At 41.0% G+C, this 22,640-nt stretch overlaps 1 protein-coding gene across 1 annotated transcript in view; it reads left to right on the forward strand.

Moving 5' to 3' along the window:
- Positions 1 to 2,414, forward strand: part of RNPEP (arginyl aminopeptidase) — an 82,227-nt gene extending 79,813 nt beyond the window's left edge. Inside the window, exon 11 of the mRNA XM_069756472.1 lies at positions 2,072 to 2,414. Coding sequence (XP_069612573.1) covers positions 2,072 to 2,221 — 150 coding nt within the window. The 3' untranslated portion in view covers positions 2,222 to 2,414. The remainder of the gene's footprint in view (positions 1 to 2,071) is intronic.
- The last annotated feature ends 20,226 nt before the right edge of the window (positions 2,415 to 22,640 follow it).

The following is a 22,640-nucleotide window of genomic DNA, read 5'->3' on the forward strand; positions in this document are numbered from 1 at the left end:
GCTGCGGTTCCGCAGTAAAAAACGCACTGTGTGAACATGGCCTTAATCGATGTCAACTGGCTACAAGTGTGATTTAGTTATTGCCAACACCTGTTAGGTGCCACAGGTAAGTTATAGGTGCTGTTAATTACACAAATTAGAGAAGCATCACATGATTTTTCAAACAGTGCCAATACTTTTGTCCACCCCCTTTTTTATGTTTGGTGTGGAATTATATCCAATTTGGCTTTAGGACAATTCTTTTTGTGTTTTTTCATTTAAGACAAATTAAATGAAGATAATAATACCAAACAATTTGTGTTTGCAATCATTTTCAGGAAGAAAATGAGTATTATCTGACAGAATTACAGAGGTGTCAATACTTTTGGCCATGACTGTACATCATAGTAAAAATTGCAGTTGTTCTTGGCGAGTCCTGGCTGTCTGTTAAAGGGAAGGTGCCACCAGTTTTCTTGTATTTTGTTTTTTTGTGAAATTAAGCTTAAAATAGTAATTAAAATGTATTAATGCAATGTTTGCACTGTTTGCAAACATTTCTATATGGAAAATATTATATATCTTTCTACAAATATACATATTTACCACTAGGGGGAGAATTTTCCGTTTTAGACCTCAAGCAGCTATAGTAAGATTTAGCAGCTCTGCCCCAGGGATATTAGACCACCCAAAAGGGGAGGGAAATGATGATGTCAGCAGTTACTGCCCCAACAGTAAGAATGAAGAGCAGCATCACAGGGCAGCACCATTTTGTGTGTGACTGCCCTGTGACCTGCTATCACCAGCAGTTACTGCATCAGAGGCACAGCTTGTTTACAGAGGAGCAGAACACAGTGGGCTCAGCAGCATTTTTTGTGAATAACATTCTTGCCATCCCCCTTCCCCCACCTTAATCCCTGTCCTGTCAGCTGCCCTGCTCCCTCTCTGCAGGCTGTGAGTGCAGCTTACAGGAGATCACAGGGACTGTGTGTGGGGGGAGGGGGAGACACAGCAGGAGAAGCACACAGGGCAGCATGTGAGGAGCAGAGGATGTGTGCATGCTTGGAGTACAGAGGAGCAGGGAGGGCTTCTTCTGTCCTGCGATAGAGAGCACAGGGCTATCATAAAATGGCAGCTAGTCACACCTACAGCAGTGAGTTGTGCAGCCCACAGAGGCGTGCCCAGCTCACTGCTAATGCTGCTGCAATGTTACAGATAGGGTCCTCGGCGGTCTATTATCTCCTATGTCCATGGGGTGCCGTAATCTGACACTGATAGCGCCCTGCTACTGCTGCAAAACCAAGATGTCAGCCCCCAGTGCATTCTTTAAACTCATATAACATATGAAATCTGTTTCACATGCATTTCAAACTTGCTTATAGCAGCATGTTATGCTACATTACAGTGATTTATTAATGACCTACAAACGCGGTACCTTCCCTTTAAGCCACGTTCACGCGTTCAGTATTTGGTCAGTATATTACCTCATTTGTAAGCCAAAATCAGGAGTGGGTGATAACTACAGAAGTGGTGCATATGTTTCTATTATACTTTTCCTCTGATTGTTCCACTCCTGGTTTTGGCTTACAAATACTGAGGTAAAATACTGACAAAATACTGAAAGTGTGAATGTGGCCTTGCAGCTTTTATCTGCCAGGTATCTGTCAGGTTCACCCTGTGAGCCCTCTTCATACACCTGCTTCTAACTTGCGCTGTGGATGTCGGAAAGGGGTTAACTGATGTATATAAACTATTAACACTTCTATTATTTAAAGCATTCTTACTTTGCAGCATTGTTAGCACATCTACGTATAACATTTTCATGTGTATTTGTACACACAGTGAAGCCAAACCAAATCTCCTCTTTGCACTGACGAGGGGCAGTACCCCGAAACAGTCAAATTGAGATCTGGTTTGGCTTTTACCCTAAGTCATGTGACAAGGCTCGTTAAAGGGTCGACATTGACTGTTAGGATTGCTACTTCCAATAGGTGGCACTAGAGTTCTAGTGCTCTTCCTCTCTGAAGACACAACTTACACACATTTAATTAACACAATTTTTCCTTTTTCCTCCTTCTACCTAATATACTTTTAGGGAAAACAGAAGTATACATTGCCGTTGTACCGTGCGATGCAAGCTGGGTCAGAGTCTGCTCGTGCACTAGCCATTGAGACCTTCAAGCAAACCTCTTCACAGCTTCACTCTAATGTCCGTAATTATGTGAAAAAGATCATGGGCTTGTGAAAAGTCATATGTTACTGAATACTTTATAAGAAAGTATTAGATATTGATTTTATGTGGCTTTGCTAGTTTCCAAATATTTCTCCATTTGCGGAGACCTCATTAAAATCTTAACATTTGTCATTTGCACAGTTCTGGTAAACAATCTGTAATGAGTAATTAACAGAATGAAATAAACGATTCACAATGCCTTTTATCCAAGTAGCATCTCCTATTCTACAGGAAAATGCCTTCAGTTAATGTTTGCTATTGTAGATCTGTCCTGTTTGGTACCTCATGTTTGGTAATTCCAGTGCTGTTCATGACACTTAATGGAGCCACTAGCTATTGTTGATGCTGTAATAATCATTTATATACATATGAAATATCATAAAACAGGGTCTATAGCACTATACTTATATACTCTCCTGGTGGCAAGGGCTCTTGGTAAGTTGAACTTGTTTGGTGACTCGTGGTACTCATACTATAGGAAGCATGAACCAAGGACCTGTATGCTTTCATCTGAAAAGGCACGTTTTCAAAATTGAGTATATTTGTGTCTGATGTTTTCAGATAATATATACGCAATATCAATGCTTTATATAGAATTAATATAGTAAGGAATTTGTCATTCATATCTTGTTTCATAACACCAGACACATATCAAGATAAAATATTAATTGAATGTATTCTGTGCAGTATTCAGTTCACGTATTTATTTATTTTACTCGCTTATATTGCTCGATCATAGTCCACAGCACTTTACATACATTATCATTGCTGTCCCCAATGGGGCTCACAATCTAGATTCCCTATCAGTATGTCTTTGGAATGTGGGATGAAACCGGAGTACCCGGAGGAAACCCACGCAAACACGGGGAGAACATACAAACGCCTTGCAGATGTTGTCATTGGTGGGATGTGAACCCAGGACCCCAGTGCTAACCATGCTATTCAACTATAAAGCCATAAAGATGGATTGATTTTATCACTGTTGCATGGTGTTATACGTTATCACAAAAAAAAAAACACAATTGATGTACGACTGTCATCTAGGTAGGGCTGGGATTAAGGGTTGGCGGGAGTAGGCAGCCACCTAGGTCGCCAGTTTACAGCATGCTTGGGTGATTTTGAAATTAATTTGGTAAAGCTACAAAGATTTTTTTTTTTCTTTTTTTTTTCCGTCACATTCTGTCCTTATTTTCCACTATCCATCTGCATCAGAGTGGTCCACTGATAGATCAGGAATGGTGGGACGGCTGAATTCTTTATTTTTTTTTCTTCTGTAAGTCATACATCCTTCCAAACACTTTCAACTTGAAAGAATTGGTAAAAGGTCTTTTTTAATTTTTATAAAGCAGTAAACTGCTCACCTCCTCGACATCAGCTGCATGTCAGAGGCTATCGGTAGTTCAAAATCACAAGCACCTGATTCCACCTGTCTCTCCTGCCAGAGCAGTTCTCCAAATTGCTGCTTCTATTTTCAAGCAATGGACTTGTTCAAAAGCCCTGTTATTATATGCAAGTATAGTGATCACTGTGTAGACTGAAGAACAGGCACTCACAGACCTCAAACCTCCATCTGCATTATTATCATGTGGGCCACACACACACCTCAGTAAAGACCATAAAAAATACAGAAAAAAAAACAACAAGTCACTGGTACTGTGTGGTGGATTCAAAATGAGGCAAAAGATAAGGGCAAAAACTGGCCACTTTTAACCTGGTAACAAGACCGCTTTAAGTACAATATGATCTTTTATGAAAACAGAAGCCTGTGAATTCAAAGGACCATACTAACTTCTGGCCCAATCTTCGAGGGAAAAATAGTTTGATTAACAGATGGAATGGAGCTGCTACTACTACTGTCACAACTTTGACAGACCTTTTTTTTTTTAATGCTGTAGTGCTCCATGAACTGAAAACACCTCCTCTCCCACACAACACCATCAAACATCCAAGCGGCAGCTTCAGTGATGGCACCGCTAATCACTGAAGCTGCTCTTTCTCACGGCCTGAACTGGGATGACCTCGGTAGCGTGGGAAAATACCAGTTCATTTTCCCACGCCGAAGAGTTCACCGCCGGTCAAGCTGTGAGTCACTGCAGCATCAGTGACCTTTTATTTTTTTGAGCAGTGTGTATATATGTATGCATGTATGTGTGTGTATGTGTGTGTGTGTGTATATATATTTATAGTACAGACCTAAAGTTTGGACACACCTTCTCATTTAAGGATTTTTCTGTATTTTCATGACTATGAAAATTGTACATTCACACTGAAGGCATCAAAACTATGAATTAATTGCTTTGATGACTGCTTTGCACACTCTTGGCATTCTTGATGAGCTTCAAGAGGTAGTCACTGGGAATGGTCTTCCAACAATCTTGAAGGAGTTCCGAGAGATGCTTAGCACTTGTTAGCCCTTTTGCCTTCACTCTGTGGTCCAGCTCACCCCAAACCATCTCGATTGGGTTCAGGTCTGGTGACTGTGGAGGCCTGGTCATCTGGCATAGCACCCCATCACTCTCCTTCTTGGTCAAATAGCCCTTACACAGCCTGGAGGTGTGTTTGGGGTCATTGTCCTGTTGAAAAATAAATGATTGTCCAACTAAAGGCAAACCAGTTGGAATAGCATGCTGCTGCAAGATGCTGAGGTAGCCGTGCTGGTTCAGTATGCCTTCAATCTTGAATAAATCCCCAACAGAGTCACCAGTAATGCACCCCCACACCATCGCACCTCCTCCATGCTTCACGGTGGGAACCAGGCATGTAGAGTCCATCCATTCACCTTTTCTGCGTCGCACAAAGACACGGTGGTTGGAACCAAAGATCGGACTCATCAGACCAAAGCACGGATTTCCACTGGTCTAATGTCGATTCCTTGTGTTCTTTAACCCAAACAAGTCTCTTCTGCTTGTTGCCTGACCTTAGCAGTGGTTTCCTAGCAGCTATTTTTCCATGAAGGCCTGCTGCACAAAGTCTTCACTTAACAGTTGTTGTAGAGATGTGTCTGCTGCTAGAACTCTGTGGCATTGACCTGGTCTCTAATCTGAGCTGCTGTTAACCTGCGATTCATGAGGCTGGTGACTCTGATAAACTTATCCTCAGAAGCAGAGGTGACTCTTGGTCTTCCTTTCCTGGGGTGGTCCTCATGTGAGCCAGTTTCTTTGTAGTGTTTGATGGTTTTTGCCACTGCACTTGGGGACACTTTCAAAGTTTTCCCAATTTTTCAGACTGACTGACCTTCACTTCTTAAAGTAATGATGGCCACTCATTTTTCTTTACTTAGCTGCTTTTTTCTTGCCATAATACAAATTCTAACAGTCTATTCAGTAGGACTATCAGCTGTGTATCCACCAGACTTCTGCACAACACAACTGATGGTCCCAACCCCATTTATGAGGCAAGAAATCCCACTTATTAAACCTGACAGGGCACACCTGTGAAGTGAAAACCATTCCCGGTGACTACCTCTTGAAGCTCATCAAGAGAATGCCAAGAATGTGCAACAGGAAAGAAATATATCTTGGTACTGTGTTACCCAGTATATAGAAAAATATTTAGAATTGAGAGTCCTCAGTGGTTGATACCTTTTAATGGCTAACTGAAAAGATGGTAACAAATTGCATGCTTTCGAGACTACACAGGTCTACACATGGTTTATCACCCATTGTAATTCTGCTTCATGTCACCTGTCTTATCCATGGTTTTTCCTTTTTTTTTCTTCTATGCTATGTTGTGCATAAATATGTGATTCTCCAGAATTTGTTTTAGTCTTTGCCTGATGAAGAGACCTGTGTAGTCTCGAAATCTTGCAGTTTGTTACCATCTTTTCAGTTAGCCATTAAAAGGTATCAACCACTGAGGACTATCAATTCTAAGAATGTGCAAAGCAGTCATCAAAGCAAAAGGTGGCTACTTTGAAGAACCTAGAATATAAGACATAATTTAAGTTGTTTCCCACTTTTTTGTTAAGTATATAATTCCAAATTTTGTTAATTCATAGTTTTGATGCCTTCAGTGTGAATGTACAACTTTCATAGTCATGAAAATATAATCTTTAAATGAGGTGTGTCCAAACTTTTGGTCTGTACTGTGTATGTGTATGTATATATATATATATATATATATATATATATATATATGTATATATATATATATATATATTCTATGTGTATATATCTATTCTATCTAACCCTATTCTATACTGTGCACGGCAGATCATTTGCCAGCTTTTATTCTACATATATAATATTTACATACAATGCTCAAAGAAATAAACGGAACATTTAAACAAGAGAATAGAATCAATTTCACATGATTTTGTACAAATGGAATAGACAACAGATGGAAATTATTGGCAATTATCAAGACACACTCAATAAAGAAGTGGTTCTGCAGATGGGGACCGCGGACCACATCTTGGTACCAATGCTTTCTGGCTGATATTTTGGTCACTTTTGAATGTTGGTTGTACTTTCACACTCGTGGTAGCATGAGATGTACTCTACAACCCACACAAGTGGCACAGGTAGTGCAGCTCATCCAGGATGGCGCGTCAATGCGAGCTGGGGCAAGAAGGTTTGCTGTGTCTGTCAGCGTAGTGTCCAGAGGCTGGAGGCGCTACCGGGAGACAGACCATTACACCAGGAGACGTGGAGGGGGTCATAGAAGGGCAACAACCCAGCAGAAGGACTGCTACCTCAGCCTTTGTACAAGGAGGAACAGGAGGAGCACTCAGAGCATTGCAAAATGACCTCCAGCAGGCCACAAATGTGCATGTGTCTGTACAAACGGTTAGAAACTGACTCCATGAGGATGGTCTGAGGGCCCAACGTCCACAGATGGGGGTTGTGCTCACAGCCCAACACCATGCAGGATGCTTGACATTTGCCACAGAACACCAGGAATGGCAAATTCTCCACTGGCGCCCTGTGCTCTTCACAGATGAAAGCAATGTTCACACTGAGCACATGTGACAGTCTGGAGACACCGTGGAGACCGATCTGCCTGCAACATCCTTCAGCATGCTGTGGGGTGGCATTTCTTTGGAGGGCCGCACAGCCCTCCATGTGCTCGCCAGAGGTAGCCTGACTGCCATTAGATACCGAGATGAGATCCTCAGACCCCTTGTGAGACCATATGGTGGTGTGGTTGGCCCTGGGTTCCTCCTAATGCAGGACAATGCCAGACCTCATGTGGCTGGAGTGTGTCAGCAGTTCCTGCAAGATGAAGGCATTGAAGCTATGGACTGGCCCACTCGTTCCTCAGACCTGAATCCAATTGAACACATCTGGACATCATGTCTCGCACCATCCACCAACATCATGTTGCACCACAGACTGTCCAGGAGTTGGCGGATGCTTTAGTCCAGGTCTGAAAGAAGATCCCTCAGGAGACCATCCGCCGCCTCATCAGGAGCATGCCCAGGCATTATAGGGAGATCATACAGGCACGTGGAGGCCACACATTACTGAGCATCATTTCCTTGTCTTGAGGCATTTCCACTGAAGTTGGATCAGCCTGTAACTTTCATTTTCCACTTTGATTGTGAGCATCATTCCAACTCCAGACCTCCGTGGGATATTAGTTGTGATTTACATTGATCATTTTGAGGTTTTATTGATCTCAACACATTCCAATATGTAATGAATAAAGATTTACAACCGGAATATTTCATTCAGTGTGAAATGCACTGCAGCAAAAAAGAATGTTATTTCTTTGTTTATTTATTTATTTTTTTTAATTGTGAAAAGTCTTTTCAGAGGGTCATTTATTATTCAACCCCTCAACCCACCAGAATTCTGTTTGGTTCCCCTAAAGTATTAAGAAGTAGTTCAAGCAAAAAGAACAATGAGCTTCACATGTTTGGATTAATTATCTCTTTTTCCAGCCTTTTCTGACTATTTAAGACCCTCCACAAACTTGTGAACAGCACTCATACATGGTCAACATGGGAAAGACAAAGGAGCATTCCAAGGCCATCAGAGACAAGATCGTGGAGGGTCACAAGGCTGGCAAGGGGTACAAAACCCTTTCCAAGGAGTTGGGCCTACCTGTCTCCACTGTTGGGAGCATCATCTGGAAGTGGAAGGCTTATGGAACTACTGTTAGCCTTCCACGGCCTGGACAGCCTTTGAAAGTTTCCTCCCGTGCCGAGGCCAGGCTTGTCTGAAGAGTCAAGGCTAACCCAAGGACAACAAGGAAGGAGCTCCGGGAAGATCTCATGGCAGTGGGGACATTGGTTTCAGTCAATACCATAAGTAACGTACTCCACCGCAATGGTCTCCGTTCCAGACGAGCCCGTAAGGTACCTTTACTTTCAAAGCGTCATGTCAAGGCTCGTCTACAGTTTGCTCATGATCACTTGGAGGACTCTGAGACTGACTGGTTCAAGGTTCTCTGGTCTGATGAGACCAAGATCGAGATCTTTGGTGCCAACCACACACGTGACGTTTGGAGACTGGATGGCACTGCATACGACCCCAAGAATACCATCCCTACAGTCAAGCATGGTGGTGGCAGCATCATGCTGTGGAGCTGTTTCTCAGCCAAGGGGCCTGGCCATCTGGTCCGCATCCATGGGAAGATGGATAGCACGGCCTACCTGGAGATTTTGGCCAAGAACCTCCGCTCCTCCATCAAGGATCTTAAGATGGGTCATCATTTCATCTTCCAACAAGACAACGACCCAAAGCACACAGCCAAGAAAACCAAGGCCTGGTTCAAGAGGCAAAAAATCAAGGTGTTGCAGTGGCCTAGTCAGTCTCCTGACCTTAACCCAATTGAAAACTTGTGGAAGGAGCTCAAGATTAAAGTCCACATGAGACACCCAAAGAACCTAGATAACTTGGAGAAGATCAGCATGGAGGAGTGGGCCAAGATAACTCCAGAGACCTGTGCCGGCCTGATCAGGTCTTATAAAAGACGATTATTAGCTGTAAGTGCAAACAAAGGTTATTCCACAAAATATTAAACCTAGGGGTTGAATAATAATTGACCCACACTTTTATGTTTAAAATTTATAAAAATTTAACTGAGCAACAAAACTTTTAGGTTTGTAAGATTTATGCATCTGTTAATAAATCCTGCTCTTGTTTGAAGGCTCTAACTTATTTGCATCTTATTAAACCTGCTAAATCTGCAGGGGGTTGAATACTACTTGTAGGCACTGTATATATATACTAGATGGAGGGCGGTAATGTCACGATGGGGGCAGGCTTTGCAGCGTTGACAATCTCTCCCCTTGTGCTCAACCACCTATCCACTGTCTCTTTCCCCATGTGCTGACTTCTCCTATCTGTGCTCTCTTCTTTGACTTGTGCTATCCCCCTTGTCTGCTGTCTCGCTTCCTCCCCTGCCCAGGAGATGTTGTATGCTCCGTACACGGTCAGACACACACAATTTTTAAAATAAACTTTCGTTCATGGGAAAACCTCTTTAATGTGACCGGCTTCCTCTGCCTGTAGAAACGTCGCGCATCTGCCACCGGGATCAGCCGAATGACAGATAGCGACAGTCACATTAAAACTGTGCATGCGCTCCTCCTGTACAAAGATGGCGGCGGTCAGTGAATTATTCGGCAGATCCCAGCGGCGGCGTGATCACAACGGTGTTCTGGTGGTACAGTGCAAGAGGCTACGCAGGGTATACAGTGTGTGTGGCGTACGGCATATACAGTGTGTGTGGTGCGTACTGCATATGCAGTGTGTGTATGTGTGGTGCTTACGGCGTATACATTGTGTGTGTGTGTGTGGTGAGACAGTTTTCCACTGGTGGTACCGCGCAAGAGGCTGGTACCACCAGCAGTTTCCATATTGAGACACCCATCACTTGGGTGTCCTAATATGGAGGTCGGTGAACTTCCACCACTTGGAATTCTGGGATCCGGACACATCTGTAACAGAACAGGATGTGAAGACATTACAAGGTAAGTATATATAAAGATATATGTACAGTATATATTGCAGAATATTTGGTTTTAAAAGGATGTGTACAGTTGTGTATTACAATGTGATTTTAACATGAACTTTAACATACAGAGAACTGCTGTATGTAAAAGCTCATGTTAAAATTGTATTGCAATCGCAATGCACTCGGATGTAAATCAGATGCTAGGTGTAAAAATCGCATTGTGCTCGAATGGCACTCGCATAGCACTCGTCCGTTTTTTCAGTCCGGAAATTGGATTGTTTTTTTCTCACATATGGGTATGAGCCCTAAGGCTTGGTTCCCATTGCGTTAATGGGAAAGCGCTAACGGACAGCGTTGCACGGCGAAATTAACGCCGTGCAACGCGTCCGTTAGTACGCTCATTCACAACAATGGGAACGCGCAGCACTAGCGCGTGCCATGTCCGGTGTTTCCTGGCGCGCCGCGGACGCTGCTTGCAGCGTCCGAGGCGCGCCCGCGGTCCGTTCTCCGCTCTCGCAGATTGGGGATCTGCGAGAGCGGGGACGTTACCGCAACCCCGGGACGCGGCCACATTAAAAACATTGCGTTAGCGCAACCCACTAGTGCTAAACGGGTTGCACTAACGCAATGTGACCCTAGCCTAACAGTCAATGACGTATAGGTATTCCTTGCAGCATGAAATGGTGCATTGTCATGCATGAAGATAATTTTGCTATGGGTGGCATAGTTCTTTTTGTCCTATGGAAGAAAGTGGTCAGTCAGCAACTATATATACTTTTCACAAGTTATTTTCGCACAGGGGAGCCTTAACGAGCCTACCAACTCTTTCCCCATGGAACATTGTGGCCATCCATCAATTATCCACCACTCCATCCATCTGGACCATCCAGAGATGCACAGCAATCTTCAGTGAACAAGATTTAAAATGTGTCACAAATCCTCACACCTGAGCAAAAAACATATCACCAGCAATTTAGCCAAGAAATTTAGACATGTTTGGAGAAAATCCAGGAGGCTATAATCTTTAAATTTGTACGAGTGATAAAAGGTGGGTCTACCATCATAAGCCTGAGACCAAATAAGAGTCCATACAAAAGAATCACAAGAGGTGACCAACTCGTAAAAAATGTAAATGTCCTTCAGTCAGCTGGAAAGATCATAGCAATAGTTTTTCGGTGTTTTTATTTCTAGAATTTGTGCCACACGAGACAATAATTACTGAAGACATCTATGCTTTAACAATGAAGGCATGGGAGACAAAGAGAAACGCCATGTTAAGTTGTCGACAGGTGTGCTGTTGCTTTACGACAATGCACCAGCTCACAAGTTTCCCAAATCCATGGCCGCTATCAGAGAATGTGGCTCCGGGCTCATCCCATCACTGTTAAAAATTAAAAGAAAAATCGGTCCGATATTCCTGAAAAGTTGGACAAGTGGCATGCAATTTTCATGCAAGTACAATGTGATTTTTGGCACCTAGCATCTGAGTGACATACAAATGTGATGAGTTTGTGATGGGATTTTAACATAAGCTTTTACATAGAGAATTACTCTGTAATTTAAAGATATATATAATCAGTGCTTTGTGTGTGTAGCTTACTTTACATGTATTTTATGAAAAAGATGGCGTGGGATCCCCCAAAATTTGATTAACCAGCAGTGGGAAAGTGGACAGCTGGGGGCAGATGTTTATAGCTTGGGAAGAGGGTAATACCCATGGAGCTTCCTAGGCTATTAATATTAGCTCACAGCTGTTATAATGGGGGACCCTTACAGATATTTATTTATTAAATACATGTACAGTAAGCTACACAAGCACTGTACTAATATATGTCACTGACATCCTTACATCTATTCTATGTATATACACTGCTCAGAAAAATAAAAGGAACGCTTAACACAATGTAACTCCAATCAATCTTCTGTGAAACCAACCTGTCTAGTTATGAAGCAACACTGATTGCGAATCAATTTCTCCTGCTGTTGTGCAAATGGAACAGACAACAAGTAGAAATGATAGGCAATTAGCAAGACAACTTCTATAAAGGAGTGATTCTGCAAGGGGTGACCACAATTTCTCTGTTCTTATCCTTTTTGATGGTTGTTTTGGTCACTTTTGCATTTTGTTGTTGCTCTCACCCCTAAAGGTACTGTACAGTAGTATGAGGCAGTGTTTACAATCCACAGACGTTTCTCAGGTAGTTCAGGTAATCCAGGTAATGTGAGCTTTGGCAAGAAGTGTAGCTGTGTCTGACAGCATATTGTCCAGAGCAAGGAGCAGACACCAGGAGACAGGTCAGTATAACAGGAGATGTGGAAGGGGCCATAGGAGGGCAACAACCCAGCAGCAGGACCGCTACCTCCTCCTTTGTGCAAAGAGGAACAGGAGCAGCAGTGCCAGAGCCCTGCAAAATGACTTCCAGCAGGCCACTAACATCCATGAGTCTGCTCAAACTGTCAGAAACAGACTCCCAGACTCCATGAGGGTGGTATGAGGGCCTTACACCCACAACTGGATGTTGTCCTTACAGTTTAACAACCTGCATTTGCCAGAGCACACCAAGATTGACAGATTCGACATTGGCACACTGTGCTCTTCACGGATGAGAGCAGGTTCATGTTGAGCACGTGACATACGTGACAGTCTGGAGATGCCGAGGAGAACATTTTACTGCCTCCAACATCCTCCAGCATGACCAGTTTGGCAGTGGGTCAGTAATGGTGTGGGGAGGCATTTCAGCTACCCTGACTACCATTAGGAGGAGGAGATCCTCAGACCCATTTTGACACCATTTGAAGGTGCACTGGTCCCTGGGTTTGTCAGCAGTTTCTGCATGATGAAGGTTAAAGATTGAGGCATTTCCACTGAAGTTGGATCAGCCTGTAATTTGATTTTCCACTTTAACCCCTTTACCCCCAAGGGTGGTTTGCACGTTAATGACAAGGCCAATTTTTAAAATTCTGACCACTGTCCCTTTATGAGGTTATAACTCTAGAACGCTTCAATGGATCCCAGAGATTCTGACATTATTTTCTCATGACATATTGTACTTCATGACAGTGGTAAAATTTCTTTGATATTACCTGCGTTTATTTGTGAAAAAAACTGAAATTTGGCGAAAATTTTGAAAATTTCGCAATTTTCCAAATTTAAATTTGTATGCAATTAAATCAGAGATATGTCACAAAATACTTAATAAGTAACATTTCCCATATGTCTACTTTACATCAGCACAATTTTGGAACCAAAATTTTTTTTTGTTAGGGAGTTATAAGGGTTAAAATTTGACCAGCAATTTCTCATTTTTACAACACCATTTTTTTTTAGCGACCACATCTCATTTGAAGTCATTTTGAGGGGTCTATATGATAGAAAATACCCAAGTGTGACACCATTCTAAAAACTGCACCCCTCATGGTGCTCAAAACCACATTCAAGAAGTTTATTAACCCTTCAGGTGTTTCACAGGAATTTTTGGAATGTTTAAATAAAAATGAACATTTAACTTTTTTTCACAAAAAATTTACTTCAGCTCCAATTTGTTTTATTTTATTATGGGTAACAAGATAAAATGGACCCCAAAAGTTGTACAATTTGTCCTGAGTACGGCGATACCCCATATGTGGGGGTAAACCACTGTTTGGGCGCATGACAGCTTGGAAGCGAAGGAGCGCCATTTGACTTTTCAATGCAAAATTGACAGGAATTGAGATGGGACACCATGTTGCGTTTGGAGAGCCACTGATGTGCCTAAACATTGAAACCCCCCACAAGTGACACCATTTTGGAAAGTAGACCCCCTAAGGAACTTATCTAGAGGTGTGGTGAGCACTTTGACCCACCAAGTGCTTCATAGAAGTTTATAATGGAAACAAACACATGGGCTACTTGCACAGTGAACAAGTCTGTAGGAACATGTTCACACACCACCAAGAAACCTGAAGACACAAAAGAGAATAGTAAAACCAAAAACACTCAGTTTGAAAAAAATTGCAGTAATCCGCAAGTGCTAGTAAAAGATGTAAAAAACAGGGTATTTGGTTGATACGTTTTTTGCAAAAAATGTATACTAAGCTGCTCTACCAAACTTCACGGTATACCCATATCAGAGCAGTCCTAACTAATGTATGCAATCCCTATCTGATGTATTTAAAAACCTGATCATCTGTATATTACCTGTGTGAATAGGGTTCAGAGAGGAAAAATCCATGTGTGCATACAGAGTAGAACAGCTTTTGTGCAGATAGCCCAAGAGGAGTGGTGGTGGATAACTCCCCAGTCTTGTAGACACAAGAGAACAATTATGGAAACAGAAACACATGGGCTACTTGCACAGTGAACAAGTCTGTAGGAACATGTTCACACACCACCAAGAAACCTGAAGACACAAAAGAGAATAGTAAAACCAAAAACACTCAGTTTGAAAAAAATTGCAGTAATCCGCAAGTGCTAGTAAAAGATGTAAAAAACAGGGTATTTGGTTGTTACGTTTTTTGCAAAAAATGTATACTAAGCTGCTCTACCAAACATCAACTTAAAGAAGTTTATAATGCAGAACCGTAAAAATAAAAAATCCAATTTTTTCACAAAAATTATCTTTTCGCCCCCAATTTTTTATTTTTCCAAGGGTAAGAGAAGAAATTGGAACCCAAAATGTTGTTGTACATTTTGTCCTGAGTACGCTGATACCCCATATGTGGGGGTAAACCACTGTTTGGGCGCATGGGAGAGCTCGGAAGGGAAGGAGCACCGTTTGACTTTTCAATGCAAAATTGACAGGAATTGAGATGGGACGCCATGTTGCGTTTGGAGAGCCACTGATGTGCCTAAACATTGAAACCCCCCACAAGTGACACCATTTTGGAAAGTAGACCCCCTAAGGAACTTACAAATCCTATATAGAAAAGAAATACCAAATAGTATTGAAAATAAATCTAAAAAAGTAAATATTCCACAAAAAGCATATACCCCAAAGAAAAATATTTACTGACAACAAATACAAAAGTTTAATTGATAAATTTTATTATTAAGAAAGACATAACACAATTAATAACATTTTTATTAAAATATATATATATATATATATATATATATATATATATATACATAATCTAAGATAAAGCACATATAAACAAAAAAATATATAATATAGACCAGTATGTGGGGGGGCTACGGCACACCAGAGCTGATTGATACAAAAAGCAATAATATATAACAAGTAAAAATATGATCACATAAAAATATATAGAATTAAATAATAACACGGCTAAACATATATGACAATTATTCACAATGAAATATACAAAATATATATAAAAATAATATTCGATAAATAATATTTCATATGATAAATAAAAGATAAATAATAAAAATTGCAATTTATTATGTGCACATAAACCAAATCTAGAAGTTTTTTAACGAGATCCAATAATAATCAAATGCATATCCATGTTTGATGAACCTATGATTGATACATAATTGGCGATATGACGAAGAGATATCTAATATGATGAAGAGAGAAATTCAAAAAGTAATAGAAATAAGTAATATAAGTGAATAAACAAAAAATATATATAAAATATATGTGTGTAAAGAGTGTAAAATAAAAAATAAATATCAGTGTGAAAATGAATAAGTGAAAACGACTGTAAAAAATACTATAAATCATACAAAAAGGGGTTTGATGAAAAAGTGTGCGTGATAATAAATCTATGAATTTATATAAATATATATATAAATAATTAAGTGGTAAAAAGTAATAAAAAAATATATACGATGAATAATTAAATGTGACTATTATATATTATATATATATAAATAATTAAGTGGTAAAAAGTAATAAAAAAATATATATGATGAATAATTAAATGTGACTATATATGTGTTAAAGGGAACCTGTCACCCCGTTTTTTGAGATTGAGCTATAAATACTGTTAAATAGGGCCTGCGCTGTGTGTTCCTATAGTGTATGTAGTGTACCCCGATTCCCCATGTATGCTGAGAAATAACTTACCAAAGTCGCCGTTTTCGCCTGTCAATCAGGCTGGTCAGGTCGGGAGGGCGTGGTGACATCGGTGGTTCTTCCTCAGCTTTACGTTGGTGGCGTAGTGGCGTAGTGGTGAACAAGCAGCGCGCGATCTGCGCTGTAATCCCTTGCATCGGTGGGGGCGGCCATCTTCCTGGGGCCGCGCGTGCGCAGATCGAGTGCTCTGCTGCACGGGGCTTCAGGAAAATGGCCGCGGGATGCCGCGCGTGCGCATTAGAGATCGCGGCGGCCATTTTCCCAAAGCCGAGATGCAAACTCGGCTTTGGGAAAATGGCCGCCGCGATCTCTAATGCGCACGCGCGGCATCCCGCGGCCATTTTCCTGAAGCCCCGTGCAGCAGAGCACTCGATCTGCGCACGCGCGGCCCCAGGAAGATGGCCGCCCCCACCGACGAAAGGGATGACAGCGCAGATCGCGCGCTGTGTCTTCACCACTACGCCACCAACGTAAAGCTGAGGAAGAACCAGCGATGTCACCACGCCCTCCCGACCTGACCAGCCTGATTGACAGGCGAAAACGGCGACTTTGGTAAGTTATTTCTCAGCATACATGGGGAATCGGGGTACACTACATACACTATAGGAACACACAGCGCAGGCCCTATTTAACAGTATTTATAGCTCAATCTCAAAAAACGGGGTGACAGGTTCCCTTTAAATAATACAATATGTATGAATATAGTGATAGTACTATGTGGATGAAATAAGACGAACAAAAGAATTAGTTAAATATATAAAATGTGAAAAAATAAATAAAAAAATGCATGAAAAATGTATGTATGCTGAAGTGTGAAAGTAATGTGCTGCCAATGTAGTGATGTAATAATAATAAGTGAATAAGGTGTGGAATAATATAAAAATAATATATAACTTAATAAGTAACCAGTTATATATCAAAATTATGGATATGGCATTTGATGAAGCTTGATCTCATATGAGTCCTGCACAAGGTAGGCACATGAATGGTATGAATAAGAAACAGATACAATGTAAATAGCAAGATGTAAGCCATGTATACCAACCAGTGTATGCGTACTTTTTTAATTTCTCTCCTCATCATATTAGATATCTCTTCGTCATATCGCCAATTATGTATCAATCATAGGTTCATCAAACATGGATATGCATTTGATTATTATTGGATATCATTAAAAAACTTCTAGATTTGGTTTATGTGCACATATTAAATTGCAATTTTTATTATTTATCTTTTATTTATCATATGAAATATTATTTATCGAATATTATTTTTAGATATGTTTTATGTATGTTTATATATTTTTATGTGATCATATTTTTACTTATTTGTTATATATTATTGCTTTTTGTATCAATCAGCTCTGGTGTGCCATAGCCCCCCCACATACTGGTCTATATTATATATATTATATATTTTTTTGTTTATATGTGTTTTATCTTAGATTATATATATATATATATATATATATATATATATATATATATATATATATATTTTAATAAAAATGTTATTAATTGTGTTATGTCTCCCCTAAGGAACTTATCTAGAGGTGTGGTGAGCACCAGTTTATAATGCAGAGCCATAAAAATAAAACAAAACTTTTTTTACACAAAAATTATTTTTTAGCCCCCAGTTTTGTATTTTTCCAAGGGTAACAGGAGAAATTGGACCGTAAATGTTGATGTCCAATTTGTCCTGAGTACGCTGATACCCCATATGTGGGGGGGAACCACCGTTTGGGCGCATGGGAGGGCTCGGAAGGGAAGGAGCGCCATTTGGAATGCAGACTTAGATGGAATGGTCTGCAGGCGTCACATTGCGTTTGCAGAGCCCCTAATGTACCTAAACAGTAGAAACAAGTGACCCCATATTGGAAACTAGACCCCCCAAGGAACTTATCTAGATGTGTTGTGAGAACTTTGAACCCCCAAGTCTTTCACTACAGTTTATAACGCAGAGCCATGAAAATTAAAAAAAAAAAATTTTCCCACAAAAATTATATTTTAGCCCCCAGTTTTGTATTTTCCCAAGGATAACAGGAGAAATTGGACACCAAAAGTTGTTGTCCAATTTATCCTGAGTACGCTGATACCCCATATGTTGGGGTAAACCCCTGTTTGGGCACACGGGAGAGCTTGGAAGGGAAGGAGCACTGTTTTACTTTTTCAATGCAGACTTGGCTGGAATTGAGATCGGACGCCATGTCGCGTTTGGAGAGCCCCTGATGTGCCTAAACAGTGGAAACCCCCCCAATTATAACTGAAGCCTAATCCAAACACACCCCTAACCCTAATCCCAACGGTAACCCTAACCACAACTCTAACCCAGACACACCCCTAACCCTAATCCCAACCCTATTCCCAACCGTAAATGTAACCCTAACCCTAACTTTAGCCACAACCCTAACTGTAGATTTAACCCTAGCCCCAACCCTAACCCTAGCCCTAACCCTAACCCTAGCCCTAACCCTAACCCTAATGGGAAAATGAAAATAAATACATTTTTTTAATTTTTTTATATTTCCCTAACTAAGGGGGTGATGAAGGGGGGTTTTATTTACTTTTATAGCAGGTTTTTTAGCGGGTTTTTATGATTGGCAGCCGTCACACACTGAAATACGCTTTTTATTGCAAAAAATATTTTTTGCATTACCACATTTTGAGAGCTATAATTTTTCCATATTTGAGTCCACAGAGTCATGTGAGGTATTGTTTTTTTGCGGGACGAGTTGACATTTTTATTGGTAACATTTTCGGGCACGTGACATTTTTTCATCGCTTTTTATTCCGATTTTTGTGAGGCAGAATGACCAAAAACCAGCTATTCATGAATTTCTTTTGGGGGAGGCGTTTATACCATTCCGCGTTTGGTAAAATTGATAAAGCAGTTTTATTCTTTGGGTCAGTACAATTACAGCCATACCTCATTTATATCATTTTTAATGTTTTGGCGCTTTTATATGATAAAAACTATTTTATAGAAAAAATAATTATTTTGGCATCGCTTTATTCTCAGGACTATAACTTTTTTAGTTTTTTGCTGATGATGCTGTATGGTGGCTCGTTTTTTGCGGGACAAGATGACGCTTTCAGCGGTACCATGGTTATTTATATCTGTCTTTTTGATCGCGTGTTATTCCACTTTTTGTTTAGCGGTATGATAATAAAGCGTTGTTTTTTGCCTCGTTTTTATTTTTTTTTCTTACGGTGTTTACTGAAGGGGTTAACTAGTAGGACAGTTTTATAGGTTGGGTTGTTACGGACGTGGCAATACTAAATATGTGTACTTTTATTGTTTGTTTTTTTTATTTAGATAAAGAAATGTATTTATGGGAATAATATTTTTTTTTCTTTATTTAGGAATTTTTTACACACGTGGAAAAAATTTTTTTTCACTTTTTTACTTTGTCCCACGGGGGGACATCACAGATCGCTGATCTGACAGTTTGCACAGCACTCTGTCAGATCAGCGATCTGACTTACAGCAGTGCAGGCTTACCAAGCGCCTGCTCTGAGCAGGCACTTGGTAAGCCACCTCCCTCCCTGCAGGACCCGGATGCCGCGGCCATCTTGGATCCGGGCCTGCAAGGAGAAGGAGGAGGTAAGAGACCCTCGCAGCAACGCGATCACATCGCGTTGCTGCGGGGGTCTCAGGGAAGCCCGCAGGGAGCCCCCTCCCTGCTCGATGCTTCCCTTTATCTCCGGCACACTGTGATCATGTTTGATCGTGGTGTGCTGGGGGTTAATGTGCCGGGGGCGGTCCGTGACCGCAACTGGCACATAGTGCCGGATGTCAGCTGCGATAGGCAGCTGACACCTGGCCGCGATCGGCCGCGCTCCCCCCGTGAGCGCGGCTGATTACGTATGACGTACTATCCCGGCGGTGGGCATATGGGCCCACCCCACCTCGACGGGATAGTACGTCATATGTCAGAAAGGGGTTAATTTTGAGTATTATTCCAAATCCAGACCTCATGGGATATTAATTTTGATTTACATGGATAATTTTTATGTTTTATTGTTTTCAATGCATTCCACTATGTAATGAATAAAGATTTACAAGTGGAATATTTCATTCAGTGATATCTAGGATGAGGTATTTTAATATTCCCTTTATTTGTTGAGCAGTGTATATCTATTCTATTTTGTCGGGTCACACTGTGATTTTGCTGTATGTGGAAGATGAAATGTCTTCATGTTTTCAAGGACATGGTTGTGTAAAAATCAGATGGCACTCATATGGTCCGTGTGCAGTGCGATTTTTTTATCGCACCCATTGACCTGCATTGACAAGTCTTGTCCGATACTCGAGGACAATTGCAGCATGCTGCTATTTTTTTACCAGTCTGATTTGAGCTGAGAAAAAAATCACAGGTGAGCAGGGATACATAGAATAACATTGTTCAGAGTGCAATCCGATTTTTATCAAATCACTGGATATGAAGTGGAACAAGTGTGAAGTCAAGGAGGATTACATTGAAAAGTAGTAAGTTAAATTTTCTCATAACATTATGACAGTAAGTACTAAACACAGTTCAAACGACTGTTCCGTAGTGGGTGACGTCCGTCTCAGGTGGATCGCTTCACTTGGACTGTGCGATTAGCCTAGTGTACGTTGCCAGCCGGATTACTGCACGCAGCCACTTTTAGGGTATGTGCACAGGTTGCAGATTAGCCTTAGGAATTTCTGGTGCGGATTCTGCATCTCTTGGCAAAAAACGCAGCTGCAGATTTGTTGCATTTTTTGTGCGGATCTGCAGCGTTTTTGGTGCGGTTTTGCTGCAGATTTTTTGCGGATTTCCATGGTTTTTTACCCCTGCGGTTTTCTATAATGGAATGGGTACAAAAACGCTACAGATCCGCAATAAATAAGTGACATGCTAGTTCTTTTAATCCGCAGCGTTTCCGCACTGAAATTTCCGCACCGTCTGCACAGCATTTTTTTTTCTCATTGATATACATTGTACTGTAAATCAATTGCGGATTTGCAGCTTTTCTGCACTGCAAAAAACGCTGCGGATCCACAGAGAATCCAAACGTGTGCACATACCCATATTGTTCATTCATTTATAAAGAGGGCTTCAGGAAGTATTATTTTCATGTACACTGATTGTCTTTAGACAAAGTGAGAATCAAGGGACATTTTTTTTGTTGATATTGCCTCTTCATATAAAGAGACAATCGGGATATATTACCTTTATCTTTGTTGATTGGTTCATTACCAAACGGCAATACATTTGGGCTCTTAATGACACCTTTCATAGGATCATCCTATCTAACAGGGTATGATCACTTATATATGTTATTAATTGGAGATATTTTCAAGTTCACACAGCGAAATTTACATTTTTATCAGTAAATAATAGTGGTAACACTTCAACATGTATCCACTAGAGGTCAGTATTATATCATCCATTGTATGTGGCAACATTTATTATCTAACTACTGAACGTTGGTATAAGGGCATCTAATTCTTATCTTTGCTTTACAGACTTATTACAGAATCCATGTGTTATCAACTTATCTTATTTTCTAGTAAGGTGTTTGTCAGTGTTTAGTATCCACTGTTATTATACTCCTCTCTTGTCTTTTTTCTTTTGCTTTGTCCTTTAGTTATATAATAAGGCTAACTTTTATGATGTATCTACTTCCCTTATGATGCTTAGTTCCTGTGAGGTCCCACAGAAAATATAACATGTCACTACTGAAAGAGGCAACCTCGGCCCTTATGGCTTTGATACTTGTCAGGCTACTGTCACACTAGCTGTATTTGGTCGGTATTTCACATCAGTATTTTTAAGCCAAAACCAGGAGAGGAACAAACAGAGAAAAAGTATAATAGAATCGTATCCAACACTTCTGATTTTTTCTCCCACTCCTGGTTTTGGCTTTCAAATACTGATGTGAAATACTGACCAAATACTTATAGTGTGACCGTAGCCTCACACTGTACCACAGGGCCATGCTTGTCTAGGAAGGGCACAGCTAAGCGGCTACCTGGAGTTCACTGGAGCTCCTGATGGTGGGTCAGGTTTGAGCTGCAGGTAGTTGCCATGTACCACTCTTAGGCAGACTCTGGTACCGCAGCTGCTGATCCCAGGGGTCGGGTTCACTGGATGGGAACATGGGAGCAGAGTCACAGACAGGCAAGATTTGGAAACTGGGGGACTGTCCAGACAAATTGGACTTCAGGGATAGGGTCTCGTTCAGACACACAGGTCTCGAAAAACGGTTCAGGTACTGCCGTGCGGCTACAGGGTGCAAGTACCAAATTGAATTAAACACACAACTACCGCGCTACAGACCTGCTGAAACTGTAAAAATGCATATAAAATATGGGACGGCCCTTGGTCGGTAACTATATAACGAATGCAGCACCTACTCTCCTCCAGATGAGTGGGGTTTGCATCCTTGTCCGATGCTAGGGCAGTCTTCGTGGAGTGAGCGGCGCATAGTGGGAGCGTCCTTCTGTTGCTATGCCTCCCCTAGTGCTAGCAGGGA

Source organism: Ranitomeya imitator, chromosome 3 (assembly GCF_032444005.1).
Source record: "Ranitomeya imitator isolate aRanImi1 chromosome 3, aRanImi1.pri, whole genome shotgun sequence".
Classification (NCBI taxonomy): Eukaryota; Metazoa; Chordata; class Amphibia; order Anura; family Dendrobatidae; genus Ranitomeya; species Ranitomeya imitator.